Raw genomic sequence first — 21,940 nt, 5'->3', positions numbered from 1 at the left:
TAAATAGGTTATATGGGTTTAAATAAAATTTTCCTAATTCATATTCTCATACTATCACATAAGATGATAACGTACTTTTGACCCCCCAGATCAAACGTTATATCAAAACAAAAACCGATAGCCCCAAAGAATATATGTGTAGAAGTTCGAACTTGAATTAGAGGCTCCAACTCTTTGCTCGCTTTCTAAGACCAACGCTTTGGGGTTTTGGACGAAAAATCAAAACAGAATGTGAGTAAACATGTAACAGGGGAAAATGAGATCTTTATATTAGTTCATGACGGAACTTTCCAGAAATAAAAGTTTAAGGGACAAAAGACCGTACATGTTCAAGAGAGAAATCGGAAAAATACTCACGCCTGTGTTGACAACAGTTGGGCCGGATATCCAAGCATGGATCCCGATTCGAGGGTCAAGGCTCATGACCCAGGTCCTCAGGACCTGGATCGGGATCCATGCTCGGATACCCAAGTGCTCGGGACCAGGTTCACGAGCAATAAATACATGTCCAAGTTACCAATACTTGATAGATTTTCAGCTCTCTTGGTTTTGTACTAGAATACCAAAACGTTTTCTTTTGTATTCGTCTACTTAAAACACGGTGAAACATTGTAGACACAACTCAAAATGTTAGATTCAATCACTTGGAGATGTTAAAACTTTGCATCCGAAGTTGCATGAAATTATTTGAACCCTTCAATATCTTTCTCCTGGGTTAAAACAGCATTCATTCGCGGTTTTCTCACGAATGGAAACATATCTAACCATCCACAAAACATTATTCAACACGTAGAAGAGACGTATGATCAAAAGTACAACATAAGAACCCACCAATTCAAACCCATAGAAATAAAGTGATAGTTTTCAGGTATTACTAAATCGCTCCAGCCATTTCGCTAATTACAAAGCATCCAGGTTAGCCTACTGCCTCAAGCTCTCCACGATGTAAGATGCATACAGGTTCCTGCAACACAAGACATCATTTTAAGAAAACAATAGCAATGACATGTTTACGTTCTATTTGCAATAATCATAGGCGACTGAAAAGAGAGGAACTACAGTTTATCTCACATGGAGTATCTGATGGCCTCGATGGCAGCCTCAGCCGGTAGAAAGTCTTCAACCTCAACTTCCTTGTTCTCGTTCTTTTTGTCTATCGTGACATAAGAGTTAAGGGCATACAGCAAAAACCAGTTCATATTGCAAAGAGACGAAGTTTTTTAATAGATTAAGTATCTAGTTAAGGTAATTCATAACTGTGGAGTCCCAAAACTCCCAACTGCTTCAATTTAAGGGAGTGCAAGCAATGTGATAATAGGATACAGTCCTCAAAGAACCGACGAATTTCTGCAAGGCGATGTGGAGGAAGCTCCTTGAGGTCAGTGATATGGCGGAACTCAGGGTCATCAGCACATACTGCAATAATCTTGTCATCCTTTTCACCCTGCAATAGAACTCATGTTATCGATAGCTACACTCACTTCTGGATGTACTCGCTATGAGAGGAAACTATACAGAGAATAAATTACAAGATTCTGATTGCCAAATGAAAACAGCAGTAAAATAAACAAAACTTCCTTCGCTTGTTATATTAAAAACTTTAAACACATTGATCTAGATTTAAACCCTGAATTCCCCTCAAGATTGATGTCAAGATCATATCTATTCCCAAAGGTTCAATAATTCATGCTCCATTATTCTAGTCAAACAAGAGATAGAAAAAGGCTTTCTTACTTGATCAATCATGGGCATTAATCCAATAGCACGAGCACGAAGGAAAGAACCAGGTATCACGGGCTCCTAAATGGTCATTAACAAGTTCAGTCATATATACAAAATCAGCTGTTATATCATTGTGGAGAGGATTATGCGTCCAAATGACATTACCTGCATCAGTACTAGGACATCCATTGGATCACTATCCTCACAGATTGTTCGTGGGATGAAACCATAGTTGTGCGGGTAAACAACCGATGAGTAAAGCACACGGTCAACCTGCGTTAAAGAGCCTCATGCATTAGTATCCTCCATGAAAGTCATCAGTTTCACACTAGATGCCAATACCCTAGCAAACACTGATACCAATGTAAACGAACCAACGGTAAATATATAGAGCCCTTGTTTAAATTTCTCCAACTGTAGTGAATAAGCATGGTTCACTAAATCGGCAACAGATTATCATTTAGGAAAGAAGAGGAAGTGTCTTACTACTATAAGGCCAGTTGTCTTGTCGAGCTCATACTTAACCTTGCTGCCTTTGCTAATTTCAACAACCTGCCCCAGAAATTATCATTTAGATTTGTACGCAAGTGTTGTAACAGAATCTTGAGCTAAATATACAACTTTTTTCATTTACGTTTAAATAAGTGGGGAAGATTATGCAAGTCATCATCCACTGATAGAAGCATTACACAATCTATTCTAAAAGGTCTCATGCACGGCAATTCACATGCTACACATCCATGACTTACATGTTGGATTTGTTAAAGGGTCCTTGACTAAAAGATCAGAACAATAAAAAGACTAATAGAAAGTTAGAAATGATGACTCACACAGTTGAAAACTGCTGGTGCACCAGGTCCTGCGTAGACCAAAACATCAAGCATTATTAACCAAACATGTAACGTATATGTCAAATTTTACATGGAACTCTTGAATAACAGTATCTCATGCACAACACACTGAAGTGCAATACTCACACACACAACCGAATCTAAGCTTCTCTTAGCTGCTTACATTCATGCACAATGCACATATCCTCACCTCACTCTCTGCTACTATCACTCCACACACACTAAAGTAACACCTAACACATGGCACGTCACTTTCTCACGTGGTGTTACACGAGAGTCCAAGTAACTTTGCTGACTTAAGGAAATGCTCAGGCGATCAAAATTAGAGAGAATTTTAAGATTGAATGTCAAAAAGCCAACAAATTTTACCAATCTCTAAGTCATGCCAGGGATGAGCAGCAACAGATCTCCTTGACATTGAAGAAAGGATTCTTTCATTGAGTTTAACGTGAGATGACCCCGAATTCTTTCCACTCCCTTCTCCATCATTGTTAGCCATGTTCACCCTTTCCACTAACCTTTGAAAACAGAAAGAAGAAAAAAACAACCACATCATCTTCTTGAACAAATCATATTTCACCCACTAACCAATTACACAAACACAGTTAATTTCACCGAGTTGAAAACATGGCAAAGGACTAATAAGGGCAGAAATATGATCTGTTAATAACACAAATGGGTTTTCTGTTAACATCAAGGGGGCAACTACACATAATTCAATATAAAAACATGAACAAATAAAGAAAAGACTGCTCGCTTTTTACTGGAAAACAAGCCAAAATTGGAGATTTCCTCTATAAATGATGGGATTGAAAATTTTCACTCAAATAATATACTCATCGCATGCAACAGATTACCTCCGATTAAAATCACATAAACGAAAGAAATCGAATAAAAAACGCACAACAATTACACGATGATCATCACGATTAACCAAAGAACCAAGAAATTGAAGTGTTCATGCAAATTGCACGCTCAAAACAGACCCAGAGAAAGAAACCCACATGCCAACAATTACGGTTTCAAATCCAAAACCCCATCAAAATAAATCAAGCAGGTAATCAAGAATCTTCATCTAATTTTCTTCAGTTTAACACAAAATATAGCATACAATCCATAAACTAAACCGTTAATCGAAGACAGAAAGAGAGAGAGAGGAGACGAAGTCAACCATCGCAGATGCCATTGGAGAAGGGAGGAGAAGAACTTACAGTTGCAGAGCAGCTGAAAAAATGGATTCTAGAATTTGTGTGAGAAAAATGGAAAGGGACTGTGAGAGCTGTGAGCTTAATTTATAGGGAGGAGGGACGAAGACGCTTTTTGTCAACTTCTTGCAGCGGTCAGTCAGAATGTCAATGGGAGCCGTTGGTTTGTATAGGAGTCAGACCTGGTTTGGTACTGAGGTGATTCTGAAAAAAGCTGCTATAAAAAAAAATTAGGAGCTGTTTTTGTGCTTGGTAAACACTCAGCTTCAGCTTTTTTTCACAGTTTTGGGTGAAAAAAAGCCAAAAACAAGAAGCTGCAAAACCCAGCTTTGAAAAACCGACTTTTTTCACATCTGTTTTACATAAAAGTTTACCAAACACTCTAATACTGCTTTTTTTTTTCAAAAGCACTTTTACAAAAAAGTTTACCAAACACTCTGCTGCTTTATTTCACAGCTGCTTATTCTCACAGCACAGCAAAAACAACTTTTTTTCAAAGCACAGCAATACCACACCAGCCCTCAATCAGACGGTTGATATTTCGGTTACGCGTCAGGAAATTATTTCCCAAGTCAGCAACTTTGCCGCAAAGTATTAGCTAGGGGTGGGCACGGTGCGGTTCGGTGCGGTTCCACCCCTAAATTGGAACCGGAACCGAAATATATTAACGGTTCGATTCGGTGCGGTTCCACCCCTAAATTGGAACCGGAACCGAAATATATTAACGGTTCGATTCGGTGCGGTTCCACTTAAATTTATGACTAGAACATTACGGTTCGGTCTACACCGGTTCCGATTCGGTTCTTGCCGGTTTACGGTTCCTAATAATAAATTATTTGAACACCAAATCATTATGCATTCAAATACATCTTCTAAAACTGATTACATAAAGTTGCATACAACACATCTTTTTTAATGCAAATGTCTTTGGTAGTGGCACCAAGTCAACAAAAAGAGACAACTAAAATACATATGCACTGGTCAATCAGTCAACAAACAAAAAAATGATGAAACAAATTGCAAGTTTTCAGACTTCAAAGAGCAAGCAAGAAGCAGCAGCTCTTGTACACAATTTTTCAACCTATTTTTCAACCTATTATACGATGACATGTGTGTGTATATATAATTTATTTATTTATTATTAATAAAACGGTTCGGTTCGGTTCGGCCGCTTCTTGGTCATTCGAAACCGGAACCGGAACCGGTTTGAACGGTTCGGTTCGGTTTTTCACTCAAAGTTGACTTTTCCGGTCAACACAGTTTTTTTCGGTTTTTTTTCTTACGGTTCGATGCGGTTTTGCGGTTTGGCGGTTTTTATGCCCACCCCTAGTATTAGCATTTTCTCGTACGTCCATGTTCAAATTGTTAATCCACGTACGTGTAAAGCAGTGCGTTTTTCTTTTTGTATTCGATGTTTGAATTTGTATCTTCATATAATATGTATGTATGAAAGTTAGTTAACAGTAAGGTAGTGTGGTCTTTCTTTAGCATTCAAGTTTGAATAACACTTCCGTCGTTTATCATAATTTAAATTGAATTAATAAGCACAAATTTAGTAAAAATTGAAATGTTTTAATATATTCTTGTCTTCCACTTTCAATCAAATTTTGATTATTTGCTCTTGTCCTTCGTCTATGAGTGTCTGAACATGTATCGCACGAAACATAATATTTTATATTTTTGTTACTCTCAACTTTACGCTGATCTCACTAAATAAAACATTCTTACTAAAAGTTTGCTCTAATTCAAAAACTGGGAATATTCTCATTTTTATAATTTCATATTTTCAACCCTCCAATTTGCATCGGTATATTCCTCTTCTATCCCTTTCGAGTGGCTGCCATGCTACGAAGATTGGTGACATCAAATCAGTCAAATTATAATTGTAATGACACTGGTTCAAAAGCATGTGGTTGAAACCCATAAAACAAATTGTTTTTGGCATGACCATAAAAATGTTAATAAGGAGGACGTTTGGTCCCATTTACGCATGTCCCTGTTAACTTAAAAAAGGAATTAGGTTGGTTGCGTTGACGGATCTACATAAGAGCGAGTGAATAATACTATATTTATTTGTGCATTTTCGCTCTCGATGATGAACTTTTATGGCTGTTATAGGGCCAACTTGTTTATCAAAAGTCCTAAGAAGATTACAGTAGAGTATGGAGGATAAAATGGTGTGAACTTGGGCTACATCTTGCCTCCCAACACAAACATTTCCTAGATCCGCCACTATTGGAAGAGCATTTATTTACGACACTCGTTTGTATTCTTGTCCTTAATTACTATGACGCTAAATGTTTAATGTAAATGAATTCAATATTTTCGTAAGGAGTTTGTAGCTCAAACTTTTAGAGCGTTTACTCCTTTACTCAAATTCTCGTGTTCAAATTCGCCTTTCAAAATACGTTTGAAAGAAAGGTAAAAAAGATGAATTTTCATTATTTTGAAAGCCCTATTACGTGAGCCTGGGCCTCATTGGGTTAAATTGGGCTTTTTTGACCCGGCCCGTTATTAGGTAAGATCGACCTCCCAGGGCTTTATGAACTGAAAGAGACCACGAGAGCCAATCGCGGAGTGGCAGCAGTCGTAAATTCATCGTCTTTCTCGTTTCGTCCGCTTCATCGAAACCCTAACTCAATCGCCTGGTAATTTCCTCTCTCGAAGATCCTACATTCATTTGTGCTCGATTTATCTTAGTCCGCAGTTAATTAATTTAATTTGTTCGCTCATTTATGCACAAGAATAATCTGTAGCCCCCTGTTTGTTTCCTGACAAAATGGGATAGAAAATTTCGATTCATACATTTTTTTTCTCAGTTATGCTATTCTATGTTGAGCAAACAAAGTAAGTAGCTTGATTAGTTAGGTTAGTTTCCAAAAAATGAAAAAGAGAGTAATTTTTGTTGCAATTTTTTGGTAGAATCCGAATTTGATGGAGGGAATTGGAAGTGAGGGCGGAGCAGCGGCGGCGCCACTGGCCCAATGGCGGAGCAATTTTGCGAGAGCATTCCAGTACTATTTGGATCGGTCAACGCCTCACACTGTGAATAGATGGCTAGGAACCCTAGTTTTGGCTATGATTTACATTCTGCGTGTGTATTATGTTCAGGGGTTCTATGTTGTCTCCTATGGTCTGGGGATCTACGTTTTGAATCTCTTGATCGGTTTCTTCTCGCCCAAGGTTGACCCGGAGCTTGAGGCCTTGGATGGGGCTTCATTGCCAACAAGTGGTTCTGATGAGTTTAAGCCTTTTGTTCGCCGCCTTCCCGAGTTTAAGTTCTGGTAAGTTTCATTTATTCTTTTGCTTCATATATGCAGTGATGGTATCTAAACAATAGTATTGTGTGGTCCGGTGTGATTTCTTATGTTCGGCGTTTTCTTCATTTTGATGGAAACCCCCCTTTCCATTTGTTGGGCATGTTAAAGGATGTGTGAATGTATCTTGTAGTAGTAATAAATGCTTCAAGTGTCTTCTAATTATGCCATATCTGTGTGCTATTTTTCCTGTGTATTTGGTTCAACTTACGTAGAAATGTATGAAAACAATATATTTCCCTCTTTACAGAAGGGTTTTCATAGGTTTTACTGTAATGGTAGAAAACTGTTTTTGAATAGCGTCGGGAGTAATTCTTAACTACTGAAGGATGGTTTTGCAGTCGAAGCGTCGGTACGGCTTATAGAGTTATAGGCATCAGGTTATATGTGTTATTAAATTCCTTGAGTGACTGAGTCAACAGGATGTTTATCCCATGGAGTGTCAGTTAGCATAAATCAATACGTGAATTACCAGCCGACTGGTTCAATACCTAGTTTCATGATTAAACTGGCTCACCTCACAAAATGAAAAGCAGCAATGAAGTTGAATAGTCTCTAATTCTTAATATCACACTTGCTGTAAAATCTCGGGGAGTTCTACAAGGATGTTGTTTACGACGTTTTTATTATCATGGAAAATGAACGTGTTCAATGTTTTTTAGGTATTCCATAACAAAGGCATTCGTTATTGCATTTATCATGACCTTTATTTCTCTGCTGGACGTACCTGTTTTCTGGCCAATACTGCTATGCTACTGGATTGTTCTGTTTGTCCTCACAATGAAAAGGCAGATCCTACACATGATCAAATACAAATATGTTCCATTTGATATCGGAAAGAGGGTGAGTAAATATATTCTCATTCTTTCTCCCCATCTTTTTGGTTGGCCCTCATATGTACGCAGTGAGTCATTCCTTACCATGATCGGAAACTAATTATTATCCTGTCCCCATTTGTTCTTGCAGCGATACACTGGAAAGAAGTAGTCTGAATGGGAGCGGCTTTTCTACAAATCTGAAATGAAATGCTGACAATTTGTAGAACCTTGAGTGAAAGCAAAACGATAAATTTGGGATCTTAAGTTTGTTTTGAAGGTAATGTTCCCTCAGTACATTTGAACATGTGCTAGCCTCTCTAGTTTAGAAGCGGATGACAGGTATTGTCAGGATGCCCAAATAGTTAATCTTCCATAGCCTAATCAGAGTTCAAGTTGCATTCGTTTTTCATTAAACATTGCCTAGCAGATTAAAACATACATTGTTGAAGACACAGCTAACAGCAGTCTATGTTATATTGTCTGTGTGTTGCATGAACATGTTGTGTCGGGGGCATGAACCCAGTGTATTCGTTGCATGTAAAGCATGAGTAGATGTTCCATGTTCAGATGTGTGTGTTTACATTCTTTCATACTAAAATATTGTTCACATGTTTTTCGTGTTCATGTTAAAAGAAATACGTAAAGACTGAACCAAGAATGTGTAAAGCTTGTTTTATTTTATTTTTCGTCTAAACAAAGAGAATCATGCCTTTGTGCTATATCTAAATCTTTGTGATCATCTTGACCCTAGGAAAAAAAGCTTCAGCTGTCTGTCTCTGTCTCGTTCTCTTTTTCCGAGTATTAGACTGCCGTGACACAATCTTGATAAAACCCTATACATAGACGGAAAGAAACGATCAACTCTCAACGAGAGTATATAAACTACACATACTGCCGGTTGTTGGAACTCTTCCGGCATATGCTCATGAACTTGGCCACAAATTCTGCATAAAAAGTGCATGATTAACACATAAACTTACTACAAAACTGGACTCGTGCTCAAATTATTGATTCCTTATATAATTGGATGAAGGATTTTGGTGGCTTGCATATGTTACCTTCTAGTTTCAGTAACGCACTCGCTCCTGCTGGGAGTCTTTTCTCCTGCAAGGAGAAACATTTGAGTCAGTTCATCTTCTCCGAGAGCCGAAAGAGGGGATGAGGTAGGAGAACTTACATAATAAGCATGCCAGTAATAGAGTTCCCTCTTAGAACTAGCATCTACTCCCTTTAGGAACTGTTCCACAAGCTTCTGCATTTCGGAAAATGAAAACTCTCACAAAATTATACTTTGGTGACTATGTATATACGAACAAGAAGTTTGAGGGATCGATACAGTACCAGTAGAATCAGTTTCGGATGTACAAAATCTATAAGAAGTTTTTGAAACTTTCCCCGGATGAAAAATAGTCTGACACAAGATTAATACGGAAAATCAATTCAAACATTGCGGGATGCTGTTAGGGATGCTGTTAGATGAACGGTGTAACTGAGTCAGATGTGAAATCCCTTGTGGGTTTCGCATCCATCAATGATTGTGAGATTCACATCATTCAACGGATGCCAGTGAAATGATTACCTCTTAGGAGACGGATCAGCTAGGATTTCGGAAGCAAGTTCTTGCACCACCTCTTCCCATCCAAGTGGAATTGGTTGTTCTTCTCCAAAAGGATAGCTGCATTGGCAAAGCTCCATGTAAGTTGACTTTACAACAACAAAGTCAAAATTTCCAACAATTTATTTGCAATATGTTCTCACTTATGTGCTTTGCATGCTTCAAGACCCATGATTGCTTTTCTCAGATTCTGCTTTGATTTATTTGCAATCTTATTGGCAAAGCTCATAGGTAGGTCAAATTCCTCCTTCATGGCTATCTGAATAAGAACTTCCATGATCTGGCAAAGAGGAAAGTAAACTATAAGTGAACGTGGGCGTAGCCACATTGGCCAGGAAGATGCCCCCCCCCCCCCCCCCCCCCCTCTTCTTTCTTCTTGGATCAGTAATGGGACGCATATATCAAAAGCTCAATGCGAAATTTGAAAGAGATAGATTATTTCAAATTAGTAAAATTTGAAATTGAGGTTACACAAAATAGGGTCCGAAAGGGATATACTTTTATTTTAATCGTAAAATAAAAGTATTCTATACTATTCTATACATAGTAACTTGGGCTTGATCTTCTGATATCGATATCAGATCCATAAGCTAGCTCTTGGTTAAGAAAATCCTCGCACCTGACTTGAGTTCTAATTCCCTCTCCGCAATTTAGATTAGTTAAGGTAGAATATCGCTTGTATTAAAAAAGAGAAAAAACTTAATGCATAATCAAGAGTCAAAAAAGCATTTTGGGAAACCCTACAACCCAATGTAATACTTACTTCATGAGTCACAGGAGCATCAACCTTGATGACTTTGCACCGGTTTTTCACCGATTCAATGACGCCGGAGTCATTTTCGCAGCAAAGTATGAGCTTACACGCATCCGAGTAACAGTCCATGATCCATTTGATCAAGTGCTGAATGTGCTCCGCTTTGTCAACACCATAAAGAACCATCACTGGCATATAAAAAGGAAGGAGAAGAGAACCATGTTAGGGTTTTGAGAGAGATAAGTCAAAAGTGTGCAGAGGGGATTTCTGGGTGTGTTGAGAGAATTTTGACCTTTATGATTTGCTTTTAAATTTATAGAGCTGACTTCAGGAGCAAGTTCATTGTCATTGTTTATTTCTCTGACCAAACCCATTAGGGCATGTCTGGCATTTGGTTCCAACTGTACATTGAGCTCCACATGGTGAGGGCTGGATGTCAATGGAACCACCAGTTGCGTTGTCCCTTGTTCCTGTTAGTATTGGGTCATGTAAGAGAAATTTGAAAATGCTCGTCCAGTACAGATAAATCACAGTTTGACATGTACACATAAACTTTATTGAGTTTGATAAGTTATTTACGCATATGTGTTAGCGTGTGATTTTAAGGTAAGGAGGAACGACTCTTTTACTGTAAGAACATTATTTCACAAAATGTGAGGCATTATTTCTATCTCAAATGTCTATTTCACAAGAGAATACCTGAACCTGGAAGCACCTCAAATCATGAGATATCTGCAGGGAGGAAACAAAAGGGAAAGATGATCAGTTCAGTCAATTTACATGGAAAAAGATTTGAACTTTGTTGACTCTGATGAAAACAAACGTACTTCCCAACTCGCATCACCGTAAATTTCTCGTAGATACGCCATTGTTAGAGCTTTCTTCCCAGAACCAGTTGGTCCGGTAAACAAAATATGTGGACTGACGTTATCAATCACCTACATATTCAACGGAGCATGAGCAAACGGAAGAAATACGCACAAATGGAACTGGTTCCCAGAAAACGATTTACAATGTATGAGAAAATTACTCACAAGTTGCTTGAGAACTTGAGCTTCTTGTTTGTGGCAAGTGAATCCATTCAACGAAGTAGGTCTATGCTTATCAACCCACAACTGCCTGAGACTCTCTACCACGAACGCCTTCTCGATGAATGCAGCTTCATTAAACGTGCTACGCTCAGGTGATAATTTTTTGTTCTTGCAAGAACTCTTTCTCATACACGAAAACCATGCCTGACTTTCGCTCTTCCTCCTATTATCCGTGAACTTCCTCATGCTAGCGGTTGTTGTACTGCTTGCATCACTCCTCTTGCTGCTAGCCATGCTCAGCCTCCTGCTGCTCTGCCTGCTCACCGCAGAGCTGGAAGTGGTGGTGGTTGTCTGCGACAAACCATGCAGAGATGAAAGTCCGTGGGCATTGACATCGTGACTGAAGTTACCATTTGATCGATTAGTACTTCTCTGTTGTGAGGCGGCAGAGGAAACCATTTTCGGTTTTTGTAAGTGATTTTGAGGTAATGCCACGACATTGCATTCTCCAGAGAAAAAGATGTCACCTGGTGCCATAGAAACTGAGGTTTCGTAAATCGGAGCAGCTTTGTTATTCAAGATGGGATCTGGAGAAGTTCTAGCAAGCTTTGCATGAGCAAGCAGTTCATTGATTTCGCTGACGAATGGCGTGCTCACTTGCCTTTGCTTCTGATGAGCCATGCTTTTGGACAATGGTGAGGGTGTTCTCTCCCCTTTCGTAGGTGTGATCGAACGATTGCTTTGCTGGTCAGTTTCTCTCGGTGATCTATGCCGCAGAGCAGCTGCTGATCTTCTGCTGTTCATTCTTTGATGATGTTGGTTTCTGTTTGAGTCTACAATCTGATCACCATTGTTGTTCAAATCGCGCTCTTCTTGGTCTGCTTGAAAAGGTGAAACATGTCTCCTGCGCTCGGATTTTCCCAAGGGGCTGATGTTCCTACGAATATCAGAACCCGCCATTGGCAAAGTCCGAGCATTGCTGTCACCTCTTCCAGGCTTATAGGGCGACTTGCTGCTGGTTCTTCTTCGAACTGGGCTTACCACGGAGGTAGTTCTTGGAGTAGGGCCGTCGTATTCAATCCAGGAAGAGTTTCTCCTGCTCTGCCTCAAAGGGCTGATCTTTCTTCCCAAATCCAACTCTGGTTTTGCCCCTTCAGATTCATATCCTCCATTAGGCCATTTGTTTCCGTCATGCCACGGGCTATCTAGGATGTCTGTCTCGGCATCAGATGGCTCATATCCACTCCTCCTTTGCTTCACCGGCGTCACAGAATTCCTCCTGTGTCTTGACCAATTATTCTCCATTTTTAACTAACCAAATTGAGGCAACAATTAGAAAGTGACTCAAATCCTTGTAAGCCTTGTAAGGTTTCTTAACTTGCCAATGAAGTGGTCAGGCTTGGCAAGTGCGGCATCAATGACAGGGAAGACAACTCTGATCACCAGCTAAGCCCCCCAAATGACCGCCAAATTGAGCACCGAGAGCTTACAACAAAACCCAATTGAACACAAGGCCGGAGTCAAAGGGTTGATTCAGAAGCACAAGAAATTCGAGAAGCGAAAAACATAAACTTATTATAACAATGGGAAGAACAAACAAAAGGGTATCTTAGGAATCTGAGGAGGGAATGCTTAAAACCTGTGGATCCGATGCTTACAAAGAAGTTGAACAGAAGTCATTGATGATGTTAACTATGTCGATGTTTATGCTGTGAGTGTCTAAGTTTACAGTTGTAATAAAATAAAATAAAGTAAACCTAGTGTTTCTGAAATTTCTAAGCTCATGTTTTTGTCTTTGTCTTGTCTGTTTTTATGGGAATATAAGGTTGCAGCCTACCGGCAACGGGCCGTTTGAAGTCTTAGGAATCTCATCTGCGTAACAAGTTGTCGCTTTGTCTCCTACTAAATGAACGATAAGTTGATAACACTGTCATGGACGGGTTATAGAATGAATGGACGAAAAGTTTATACTTTTAAGATATAAAGTTAATCAATATACATTTGTTACGTCAATGTATTTTCTTGAGCTACAAGTCAATGTATTTTCTGGTTTCTCGTAGCTCAAGAAATGCACAAAACACACCCATCACTCTCTCCTTGTTTAACTCTTCCACCAAAAGAAGCTTTAAAACTCTTTTCTGCAACAAAGAAACTCTTCCGCAAACATAAAATGCTCAGAAATGCAGCCATATACACAGAGGAAAGCTAACCTCAAGAAGTAATTGATAATCGAATTTACAACTTTACATTCGCAAAGTATAATCCTTGAATCAAACATGAGGGGTGGTGCTACATACTTCTATTCGTTTTGAGTGGCGAAGTTGATACCCAATCTAATAAAGCCGATTTGACAAGCTCTGAAACTTCATCGTGTGGGCAGTGCCCGGCCTGCAGACTTACCAAAGTCGTATTTGGATAAAATGCTTTTATGGTGTTAGCCTCGGCCGGACCTACCCACGGATCCAGGTCCCCCCAGACCAACAACAGTGGACAAAACATCTTGCTTAAGACACTGTCAAGAGTATATTTGGTCTGGTTTGTCATGAACCCGGTCATCAATCTGTGCAAAACAATCAAGAAAACATCATACATGCACGAATCAGACATCAATTTTCATGACCAAATCTTCAAGATATCACTAGTCTCGTCATCCGTATTCAGGGGATCTTTATTTCAGGACAGATGTACACATACCTGTAATAGACTTCTCCAGCGTTCGGGTCAGCTGCTGGCATTATTATGGACTCCACCAGATAGTCATCCGCATTGGCAGTGTTTTTATACACCTGTGTTGGCAAAAATAAGTATTTAAAACACATCGTAATAAAACTTTGTTATGAATTTGGGAGGCTTTGTATAGTGATTGGAACATCATGGAATTGGGCATTGGGATGAAGGCGTCCTATCTGCGAGCTAAGTTTCAATAAGGGTAAAAGTTCCTATCCGTTTATTGTTTATACTAAGGTTGACATTACGCTCAGACTTCACGGAAAAGCTTAGAAACTAGAAAGTGACTTACGCTCTTTAAGACGGATTCAACACGTGCTCGTTGCTTTGCTTGCCAGAAAAAAATTCCAAGCACCACCCGCTGGAAAACTTCCTTCAGGGGCTTTAGGATGAACTTCTGCAGGGCTGTTTCCTCCTGAGACTCCTCGGCCTCACTGTTAGGATTTCCAACTGTCCTGCAGAATTCAGGAGTGCAACTCCAACTTGCTCGGGCAACCCAGCAGCTGCAACCAAAGCAGTAAAACCTCCACGGCTGAAAATTTACGGTGAGCCATATAATCATTATCTCAAAAGCCATCTCAAAAGAAAACATGAGATACACACACTTTCCCTTTGCAATAATGAACTCAAGGCAAATTACCCTTCTTAATCAGAAAAGTTAGGAAAACCTCGATCAAGTTTTATGTCCGTAAATTTAGAAAACATTACTTGATGGTTCAAAAACACAATCATCCGCATTCACGAGTACAGATGAATTATTAAAGATGCAGTATGTAACCAATAAAAGTTCAGATTACCTGTTTCCGACTAAAACTGTCTGTTCTTTCACAATCTCCTTCAAGAAATCCACCACCTGATCTCTCCAAACCAATGCATCATAGTCAACAAGTGCTTTCTCACTCCATCCGAACCCCAGCAAGTCTATCGCATAAACCTTATAATTTTTGGCCAACTCTGGAATATTGTACCTGTAACATGGGAAGAAAACAAAAACTTATCGGCTTTAAAGTATGCACGTAAAATCACACGGTTAAAAGAAATCCAAACCTCCAGCAACTTAAGACATGTTGACAACAACTGGGTTCTAATCACAAAAGCAAAGAAACAAAAAGGAAAGCTCCCTCGGTTTCTTGAAATTTCGTATTTGATCTGATTCTTAATCTTAAAGCTCTCACTCTCCGTTTATAGGCTGAACACCAACTCCCCACACGGCGGATGGAGCTTAGAGGAATTTGCAAACGACCACAAGTAAATGTAAACATATAAAACTGAAGGGAAAAACAGAAGGTGGTGGGCACAAAGCAGCAAACCGGAGGCCCTCCATGTCCAAAAATTGTGCCCCTCCGGGTTAAATTCCAGTCTTTCAACACCTAATCCAAAACCCTTTTGCCTAAAAGCAGGAAATATTGCAAGGAAAACATGAACTAAGATGGTAAGTAAAGAGATTAACCTTGAACTGGCTGAGCGGCCAAAAGAAGAACCCATGACTGGGATTCCTGCAGCTGCAACTCCTGCAAAAGCAATACCCCTCCTGCTCATTCCACATTTGCTTCCTTCCAAGTGCAAACAACATTCAGTGGTCAGTACAGTACCCAGAAAAAGAAATTTCAAACTTCTTACTGTCGAGAACTCGAAATTCTAAACTACTCTAATTTACGACCAGAACCCCCCTAAAGCTCGGGTGCACGAGGCTGATTTACTGAACAACTATTTTAACCCACGTCCGCAAAATCGAAACTTGATTGAATTAAATGCAAAGGTAGAGTGATTGAACTTACTGTGGCAATTATACGGTCTTGTGGGGCCAATGAACCTGCTTTCATGAATTAGTACGGACGACGACATTTCAGTGGCTGTGAAAACCTCTCAAATGTGAGCTGTAATTTGTAAAGTTTTGAGCTTTTGCATCTCTCTGGTTGGTGTACGATTTGCGTTGTGGAGCGCTGGAGGACGTCAGCTCGCGTGATTAAACGGTCTGTCGTTTTTCTTCCTGGGTCAACGACGTCGTTCTTTTCAATAATCTCCAGGCGATCACCGACAGTCGTGCTTCTTCTCGTCTGCAACTCAACCAACTCCCAACCGAAATTTTTCATTTGCGCCATGGAAACTCCGGCGAGAATTCTCAGCCTCAACCTCCAGCTCTTCACCAGAACGACACCGTCCGCCCTTGCTTTCTCTCCCAAACTCCACAGACCCGCGAAGCCCTCGCCTACATTTCACACTCTCGCTCGAAACGGGGTCGTCAAAAGAACCCCCTTTTCTCTTTCGCTCGCGCAGCCGCACTCCTCGTTCTCCTTCAATCCGAACCCCTTCAAATCCCTCCCCCTTTCTCTCTCCTCCCCGTCGCCGTTCAGCAACTTCAACCACTCTCTCTCCCCCTCAAACGACGGTGTTCCCACCTGGAACTGGGCGTTCCACGGCGGCATTAACGGAAATGTGGGTTCTTTCGGGACCCACAACCGTGAAGTGACGGTGGTGTTGCTAGGCTGGCTCGGGGCCAAGACGAAGCACCTAAAGAGGTACGTGGAGTGGTACAACTCCAGAGGCATTCACGCCGTGACCTTCGTCGTTGATCCGAGGGAGGTTCTCTGGTTTGATTTGAGCCGCCGGGTCGAAAATCGGGTTTCGGACTTGGCCCGGGATCTCGCTTCGTGGGTGGAGGAGGGCGGAGAAAGGTGCTTGCTTTTCCACACCTTCAGCAACACGGGTTGGTTTGTGTAGGTACTCTTTGTTTGAATGTGATTGATTTGTGTTACTGCTTTCATGGATTGTCAATTCCCGGGTTTTCGGAGTTTGCTTATGGCGGTTGGTTTGTTGCAGGTATGGCGCCATTCTTGAAATTATGCAGGGGAGGCAAGATCTGATGGAAAAGATTAAAGGGTGTGTTGTTGATTCAGGAGCAGCTGAACCGTTTAATCCCAAGGTTTTGTTGATCATGGTTGATCGGATTTTTAAGTATCGATTGATTGATGTCGAATAACAAAAGAACGTGTCATAAGAATTGGATGAATTTGTTTGCTTAAATTGAATATATGATGTGCTTTTGATTGGATTCCCTAGTTAGTGGATTCTGAATTGACTTGCTGCTCATTAGACTGCTGCAACTTATCACCTTGCAATGCAGATTTTCCTTCGCTTCTCAATTGTTTGTTGCGTTTTGATCGAATCTCCAATGTAATTACTTGAAGCCAAGGAATGTTTATGAATCTAGTTGGCCAAATATTTTGCTTTTTGTCGCTTGATGTTTAGTTTTATGGTTTTACATCAATGTGAGTTCAACTTAAGCTATATGTTTCGAATTCATAACATCTCACATTTCTCTATTTGGTAAAATGTCAGAGTCAAGATCCACTCCAGATTTTCGAATCCAAAATTGATACCGTGCTTAGTACTACTAAATTAGTAGTTCGCGTCTGTCATCTAATTGGTGTCGTTTTGCTTTGCATTTATGGTACTGTGTGCAAATGATTACCTTCTTTTAACCTTGACAGGTGTGGGCAGCAGGATTTTCTGCAGCGATTTTGAAGAAACGCAGCTCTTTAACAAGCTCTGCAGTTGAGGGCCTTGAGACTAGAGATTTAAATGAGTCAGAAGATGCGGCAAGCTTGTCAAAGCTGCAAGAAGATAAGCCTCCGCTAGTTGAATCCGTGGTTCTGCTGGTATTAGAGAAGCTGTTTTCGGTTCTTCTAAAGTTTCCTGATGTGGATAAGTAAGTAGTGCTCTGAGTTCTAACATTTGTTTCCCTTAACTTGTTTTTGACTTAAACACTTGTAAATCTTAGATGATATATGACTGGATGCTCAAGAAAATGGGCAGAACATTTCAGTTGAAGGGTATACGATTGACTTTTGTTTTGTTTTCTTTCAGGAGGTTAACGAAGGTAGTTTCTATTCTTTCGGAAAACACTCCTTATTGCCCGCAACTTTACCTATATAGCACTGCTGATAAAGTCATTCCACACCAGTCAGTCGAGTTGTTCATGGCGGAGCAAAAGCGGAAGGGTAGAATTGTAAGGTCCTTCAATTTCGGCACAACACCTCATGTGGATCACTTCAGGAATTTCCCCGACATATACTGTTCGGAGCTTGATAGTTTCTTGAAAGATTGTTTGACTACGGTTAAGACGACGTGAACTCTGCAAATGCAGATTGTTGTGTAGAAGTCATTCGATTTAAAGAGCGGCTGGTGTGTTCTCAATAGGAACACGTCCGAGGTTATAAATGTGTCGATGAGTTTAGTTCTCACGCAGCAAATGCCAATAATTTTGTAGTCTATTAGTTCACAGCGAAAATCCATGTTATCTAATGCTTCTTTTGAACTTTTCATATCCTACTGCTTCATAGCCTTCATTCATGCTTGCATTGTTAGAGTTTCAATAGATTTATTTTTTGACTAAACGATATTCTAATCTACTCAATTTACGAGTTCGATGATTGGATTGGGCGCAAGGAGGCGTGCATATGCACTGGCAGTATGATCAGTTGACCTAACTCACGTTTGCATAGCAAAAGTAGATTTGGAATGACAATTCAACCTTTTACTACTGGTTTGTTGATGTAAGGTCGGGGCATGTAACTGAGGTTATGCATTCAACTCTCTCTTCCCATAGCTCAATCTTCCAGTAGCCCAAGTAGTTAAGAGAACTTAGAGCTACTAACCAAAATTTGAAAACCTGACCCGGCCCATTTATAAGCAAAATGTCCAGGTTCATTTGACTTTATAGGTAAGTGGGTGTACTTTCAGCCGACGACCAACCACCCCAACGTTGTCAGCAGTTGGAAAGTGATGCTTCCGTCTTCCACCTAATTTTTTTCATCAAATAATCTGGACTTTTAAAATTTGATTTAATGGTTGTAAATAAAGGTTCATTTTAAAAGGTATAATAATTTTAATCGTTGAATCAAAGTTTAAGGATCCGAATTGTTTGATGAGATGAATTAAGTTAAAGGGATCCAGATCCCCTTCATCAGCCGTTTTCTGAGAAGTGATCCTAAAAAAAGAAATGTTTGTCGTTTAATAATAAACTGGAAAGAATAACGACTCTTTCGATCTTGCTTCTGCAGTTCGGAGTCGCGCGTTAAAGATGGCGGCTTTGGAGGATTCGCTGGTGAATTCCAAGCTCTCTCCCCCGAATACATACGGAGCCGTCGTTCTCGGCGGCACCTTCGACCGATTACACGACGGCCATCGCCTGTTTCTCAAGGTCTGTTTCTTCATCTCTGTCTTTCTTTTTTCTCTTACATGTGAATTTTAAGATTAATGGTTTGATGGAAATGGAAGCAGGCGGCGGCGGAGCTGGCAAGGGATCGGATTGTGGTCGGAATTTGCGACGGACCCATGTTGACTAACAAGCAGGTTCTTTTTTTTTTTTTTTTTCAATCATCATTCGGATTTTACGAATTTTGTGGATTTAATTCGAACTGGTTTAGTTGTTATTAGCATTGATTTTCCAGAAAGGCTGTAAATTTAATGTAATTATTGTCTGAAAGCCTACATAGTTTTAGTTGATAACTTCATAAGGTAGATTTTGATGGTTAATGTTGCGGTTATATGGCAGTTTGCTGATCTGATACAACCCCTTGAAGAAAGGAAGCGTAGTGTTGAGAATTTCATCAAGGTATTATGCTCCATGAATTTGTTTATATTGCGATTCGATTAGTTTGTATTGAAAAAAAAAAAAGAGATTTGCATTTGCATTTTTATTAGAAATGGTTTGATGAACTTTCGGATGTATAAAATTTAAAAAGTAGGGTGGATTTCGGATACTTGAAGGACAAACGGTGCTCTAGTTCACTTGGAAAAATTATCTTCTCCATCCATAAGAAAAAAGTATCGCAGTTTTTGACTGAGTTGCAATGCAGCTCATTCTGTTGTAGCTGTGGTTGTGGGTTCGAACAGGTTCATTTGTTCCGCCACCATATGTCCATACCCGCTTTCATCTTTTTACATCTGAATTTCAGGTTGACCTTTGCTAGTATTCCAGTTTTGGTAAAGGTTAGGGAAAGTGGATTAGGTGGCAGTACATATGGACCTTCAACCTTGCAATCTCAGGGGGATATTGCATTCAACAATTTCTGTATCGTTTCCTGCAGCATTGTTGTGTCATAAAAAATGTGTTCTTTCTTATGTATTAATAACGATATTTTCAGTCCTCAATTTCCTGCATGTATTTTCACAGTCTATCAAGCCTGGGCTGGTAGTGCAAGCTGAACCTATTATGGACCCGTATGGCCCCTCAATAGTTGATGAGAATCTGGAGGCAATTGTTGTCAGGTTTGTTACAGATTTACATCTTTTTCTTTGGTCTTTGCTAGCATCTCAATTTCGTTATAATATTGCTGAGTCGATCTTTATCAACATGAACTTGTAAAGCTGTCAATCTCTTCTTCGCTTCACTCTTGAAGTCCATGTGTCACTTTTGAGTTTTGACGTTGATCATCGCTTGATTTAATGTTTAAAGCTAATCGGTCTGGATTTAGATTAGGCTGAGTTGATTTCCCTTTGAAAGACGGAATAAGTTGAGTTAGCTTGGCCTGCATAAGGCGTAACACTCATCATCAGGTTATGCTTTTACTGCTGTTACAGTTATTTCTTCACTAATTTTAGATTTGGTTTCTGGCAGCAAGGAGACTTTACCAGGTGGACTGTCTGTCAATAAGAAGAGAGTTGACCGAGGCCTGTCACAACTTAAGGTTTGAATTGGTTGCTGCAAATTCAATATTTTTCAGATTTTAACATATCTAAACAAGACCCTTTTCTATTTATTTGAAAATCATTGTGACGGTTATCCTTAATTTTGTGGGTCTCTGTGCAGATTGAAGTTGTAGATTTAGTTTCTGAAGAATCTAGTGGAGATAAGCTAAGTTCAACAACATTAAGGAAGCTTGAGGCGGAGAAGGCCAAGAACCAACAGCCAACATAAACCAAGTTTATTTCCAAAAATGTACTTGAAACCATGCAAGTGTAATGCGTCACATTTGAAGGCTTGAAGGTGGAAAATTGTATGAAAAATAAGATGTGGGAGAGTGTATCTGTGCCAAAAGTCAATCGAGTTGTTTGTTGCAGAGCAAAAGAAGATTGGTAGAATGGTAATATCCTTCAATTTCGGGTCATAATCGCATGTGGATCACTTCAGATTGTGCAAATGCAGATTGTGTTGTGTAGTAGAAGCCATTCGTTTTACTGCTAGTGTTTTGTCAACAGGAACAACCTGAGGTTAACCGAGTTTATAAGTACGGTTCTCAGTGCAGCAAATGTCAACAAAATACCTGCTTTTGTTCGATCTGTGTACAAGTTTCAGAACTCAGTAAGTCAATTTTCATGTCAAAAAATGCTTCCCATGATATGGGTAGATCATACCCAATCCTTAGCCCCCCTCTCATGTAATTTCCAGGTCGGGATGGGAATAGCTCTCCTATTCTGGCTGCAGTTTTTTTGGAAGCCACTTTGGCTTGGTAGCTGAGTTTTTTACCTCCTGGAACTGTTTCAGTTCCAGCCCTTGTGAAAGCTCAGGTTATCATCTCCTTTTTAAGAGTTTGCTTGTTCTTTGTTTTGTCTTGCCTTTGGCTGTAAAACTCGTATTATCGACCAAAAAAAAATGGCATTGTGAGCTGTTACTAATTCACGTGTTATAATATGAGCTAACGACCTAAATGAGTATAGAACTAAGTTATAGTATTGCTATAAAATACGCTCATTATAACATTAGTGAATTGTAACGTCATGTGACGGTATGACAGTCGCACTGAAAAACTTCTCATGACAACGAGGATAACAACTTTCAAAAAACTATTCCCACACTGGTGGCATACCAAGTCGCACTACCAGTAATAACATCAATACATGACAATGTGTGACCAACTTAAACAAACGTCCTGTAGTCTCTCTCGTCAAGAAATCT

At 39.8% G+C, this 21,940-nt stretch overlaps 6 protein-coding genes across 6 annotated transcripts; 3 read left to right on the top strand and 3 right to left on the bottom strand.

The window, feature by feature from the left end:
- Window positions 1-651: 651 nt before the first annotated feature.
- Window positions 652-3,926, bottom strand: LOC137747697 (soluble inorganic pyrophosphatase 1). Its single transcript, XM_068487855.2, has 9 exons — window positions 3,785-3,926; window positions 2,943-3,091; window positions 2,553-2,581; window positions 2,209-2,274; window positions 1,888-1,995; window positions 1,735-1,800; window positions 1,324-1,444; window positions 1,072-1,153; window positions 652-964 (listed from the first exon to the last, which is right to left on the bottom strand). Exons 2-9 carry the CDS (start codon window positions 3,070-3,072, stop codon window positions 922-924), a joined length of 645 nt encoding a protein of 214 aa, XP_068343956.1. The 5' UTR covers window positions 3,073-3,091; window positions 3,785-3,926; the 3' UTR covers window positions 652-921.
- Window positions 3,927-6,276: 2,350 nt separating this feature from the next.
- On the top strand, window positions 6,277-8,522 carry LOC137748501 (protein RER1B). Its single transcript, XM_068488662.2, has 4 exons — window positions 6,277-6,426; window positions 6,701-7,062; window positions 7,758-7,938; window positions 8,062-8,522. The coding sequence occupies exons 2-4, from the start codon at window positions 6,713-6,715 to the stop codon at window positions 8,080-8,082; spliced, it is 552 nt and encodes a 183-aa protein (XP_068344763.1). The 5' UTR covers window positions 6,277-6,426; window positions 6,701-6,712; the 3' UTR covers window positions 8,083-8,522.
- A 38-nt stretch (window positions 8,523-8,560) lies between these two features.
- On the bottom strand, window positions 8,561-12,838 carry LOC137747803 (uncharacterized). Its single transcript, XM_088686481.1, has 11 exons — window positions 11,317-12,838; window positions 11,110-11,220; window positions 10,982-11,014; window positions 10,575-10,752; window positions 10,292-10,470; window positions 9,672-9,808; window positions 9,493-9,588; window positions 9,255-9,324; window positions 9,091-9,165; window positions 8,972-9,017; window positions 8,561-8,857 (listed from the first exon to the last, which is right to left on the bottom strand). The coding sequence occupies exons 1-11, from the start codon at window positions 12,616-12,618 to the stop codon at window positions 8,796-8,798; spliced, it is 2,289 nt and encodes a 762-aa protein (XP_088542607.1). The 5' UTR covers window positions 12,619-12,838; the 3' UTR covers window positions 8,561-8,795.
- A 416-nt stretch (window positions 12,839-13,254) lies between these two features.
- On the bottom strand, window positions 13,255-15,932 carry LOC137748777 (uncharacterized). The gene is given in 7 exon segments (XM_068488958.2): window positions 13,255-13,873; window positions 14,008-14,099; window positions 14,333-14,490; window positions 14,493-14,572; window positions 14,838-15,008; window positions 15,491-15,593; window positions 15,819-15,932. Coding segments are annotated over 7 exon segments (942 nt in total). The 5' UTR covers window positions 15,886-15,932; the 3' UTR covers window positions 13,255-13,602.
- A 208-nt stretch (window positions 15,933-16,140) lies between these two features.
- LOC137748776 (uncharacterized) lies at window positions 16,141-18,365 on the top strand. Its single transcript, XM_068488957.2, has 4 exons — window positions 16,141-16,757; window positions 16,861-16,963; window positions 17,532-17,749; window positions 17,908-18,365. The coding sequence occupies exons 1-4, from the start codon at window positions 16,141-16,143 to the stop codon at window positions 18,170-18,172; spliced, it is 1,203 nt and encodes a 400-aa protein (XP_068345058.2). The 3' UTR covers window positions 18,173-18,365.
- LOC137748196 (phosphopantetheine adenylyltransferase-like) lies at window positions 18,005-21,592 on the top strand. Its single transcript, XM_088686518.1, has 6 exons — window positions 18,005-19,243; window positions 19,324-19,395; window positions 19,598-19,657; window positions 20,219-20,313; window positions 20,663-20,732; window positions 20,855-21,592. The coding sequence occupies exons 1-6, from the start codon at window positions 19,124-19,126 to the stop codon at window positions 20,960-20,962; spliced, it is 525 nt and encodes a 174-aa protein (XP_088542644.1). The 5' UTR covers window positions 18,005-19,123; the 3' UTR covers window positions 20,963-21,592.
- The last annotated feature ends 348 nt before the right edge of the window (window positions 21,593-21,940 follow it).

The sequence above is a fragment of the Pyrus communis genome, chromosome 2 (assembly GCF_041283825.1).
Source record: "Pyrus communis isolate YQ-2024b chromosome 2, ASM4128382v1, whole genome shotgun sequence".
Lineage (NCBI taxonomy): Eukaryota > Viridiplantae > Streptophyta > Magnoliopsida > Rosales > Rosaceae > Pyrus > Pyrus communis.
Note: the sequence above shows the minus strand (reverse complement) of the source record. Positions and strands in the feature narration are given on the sequence as shown.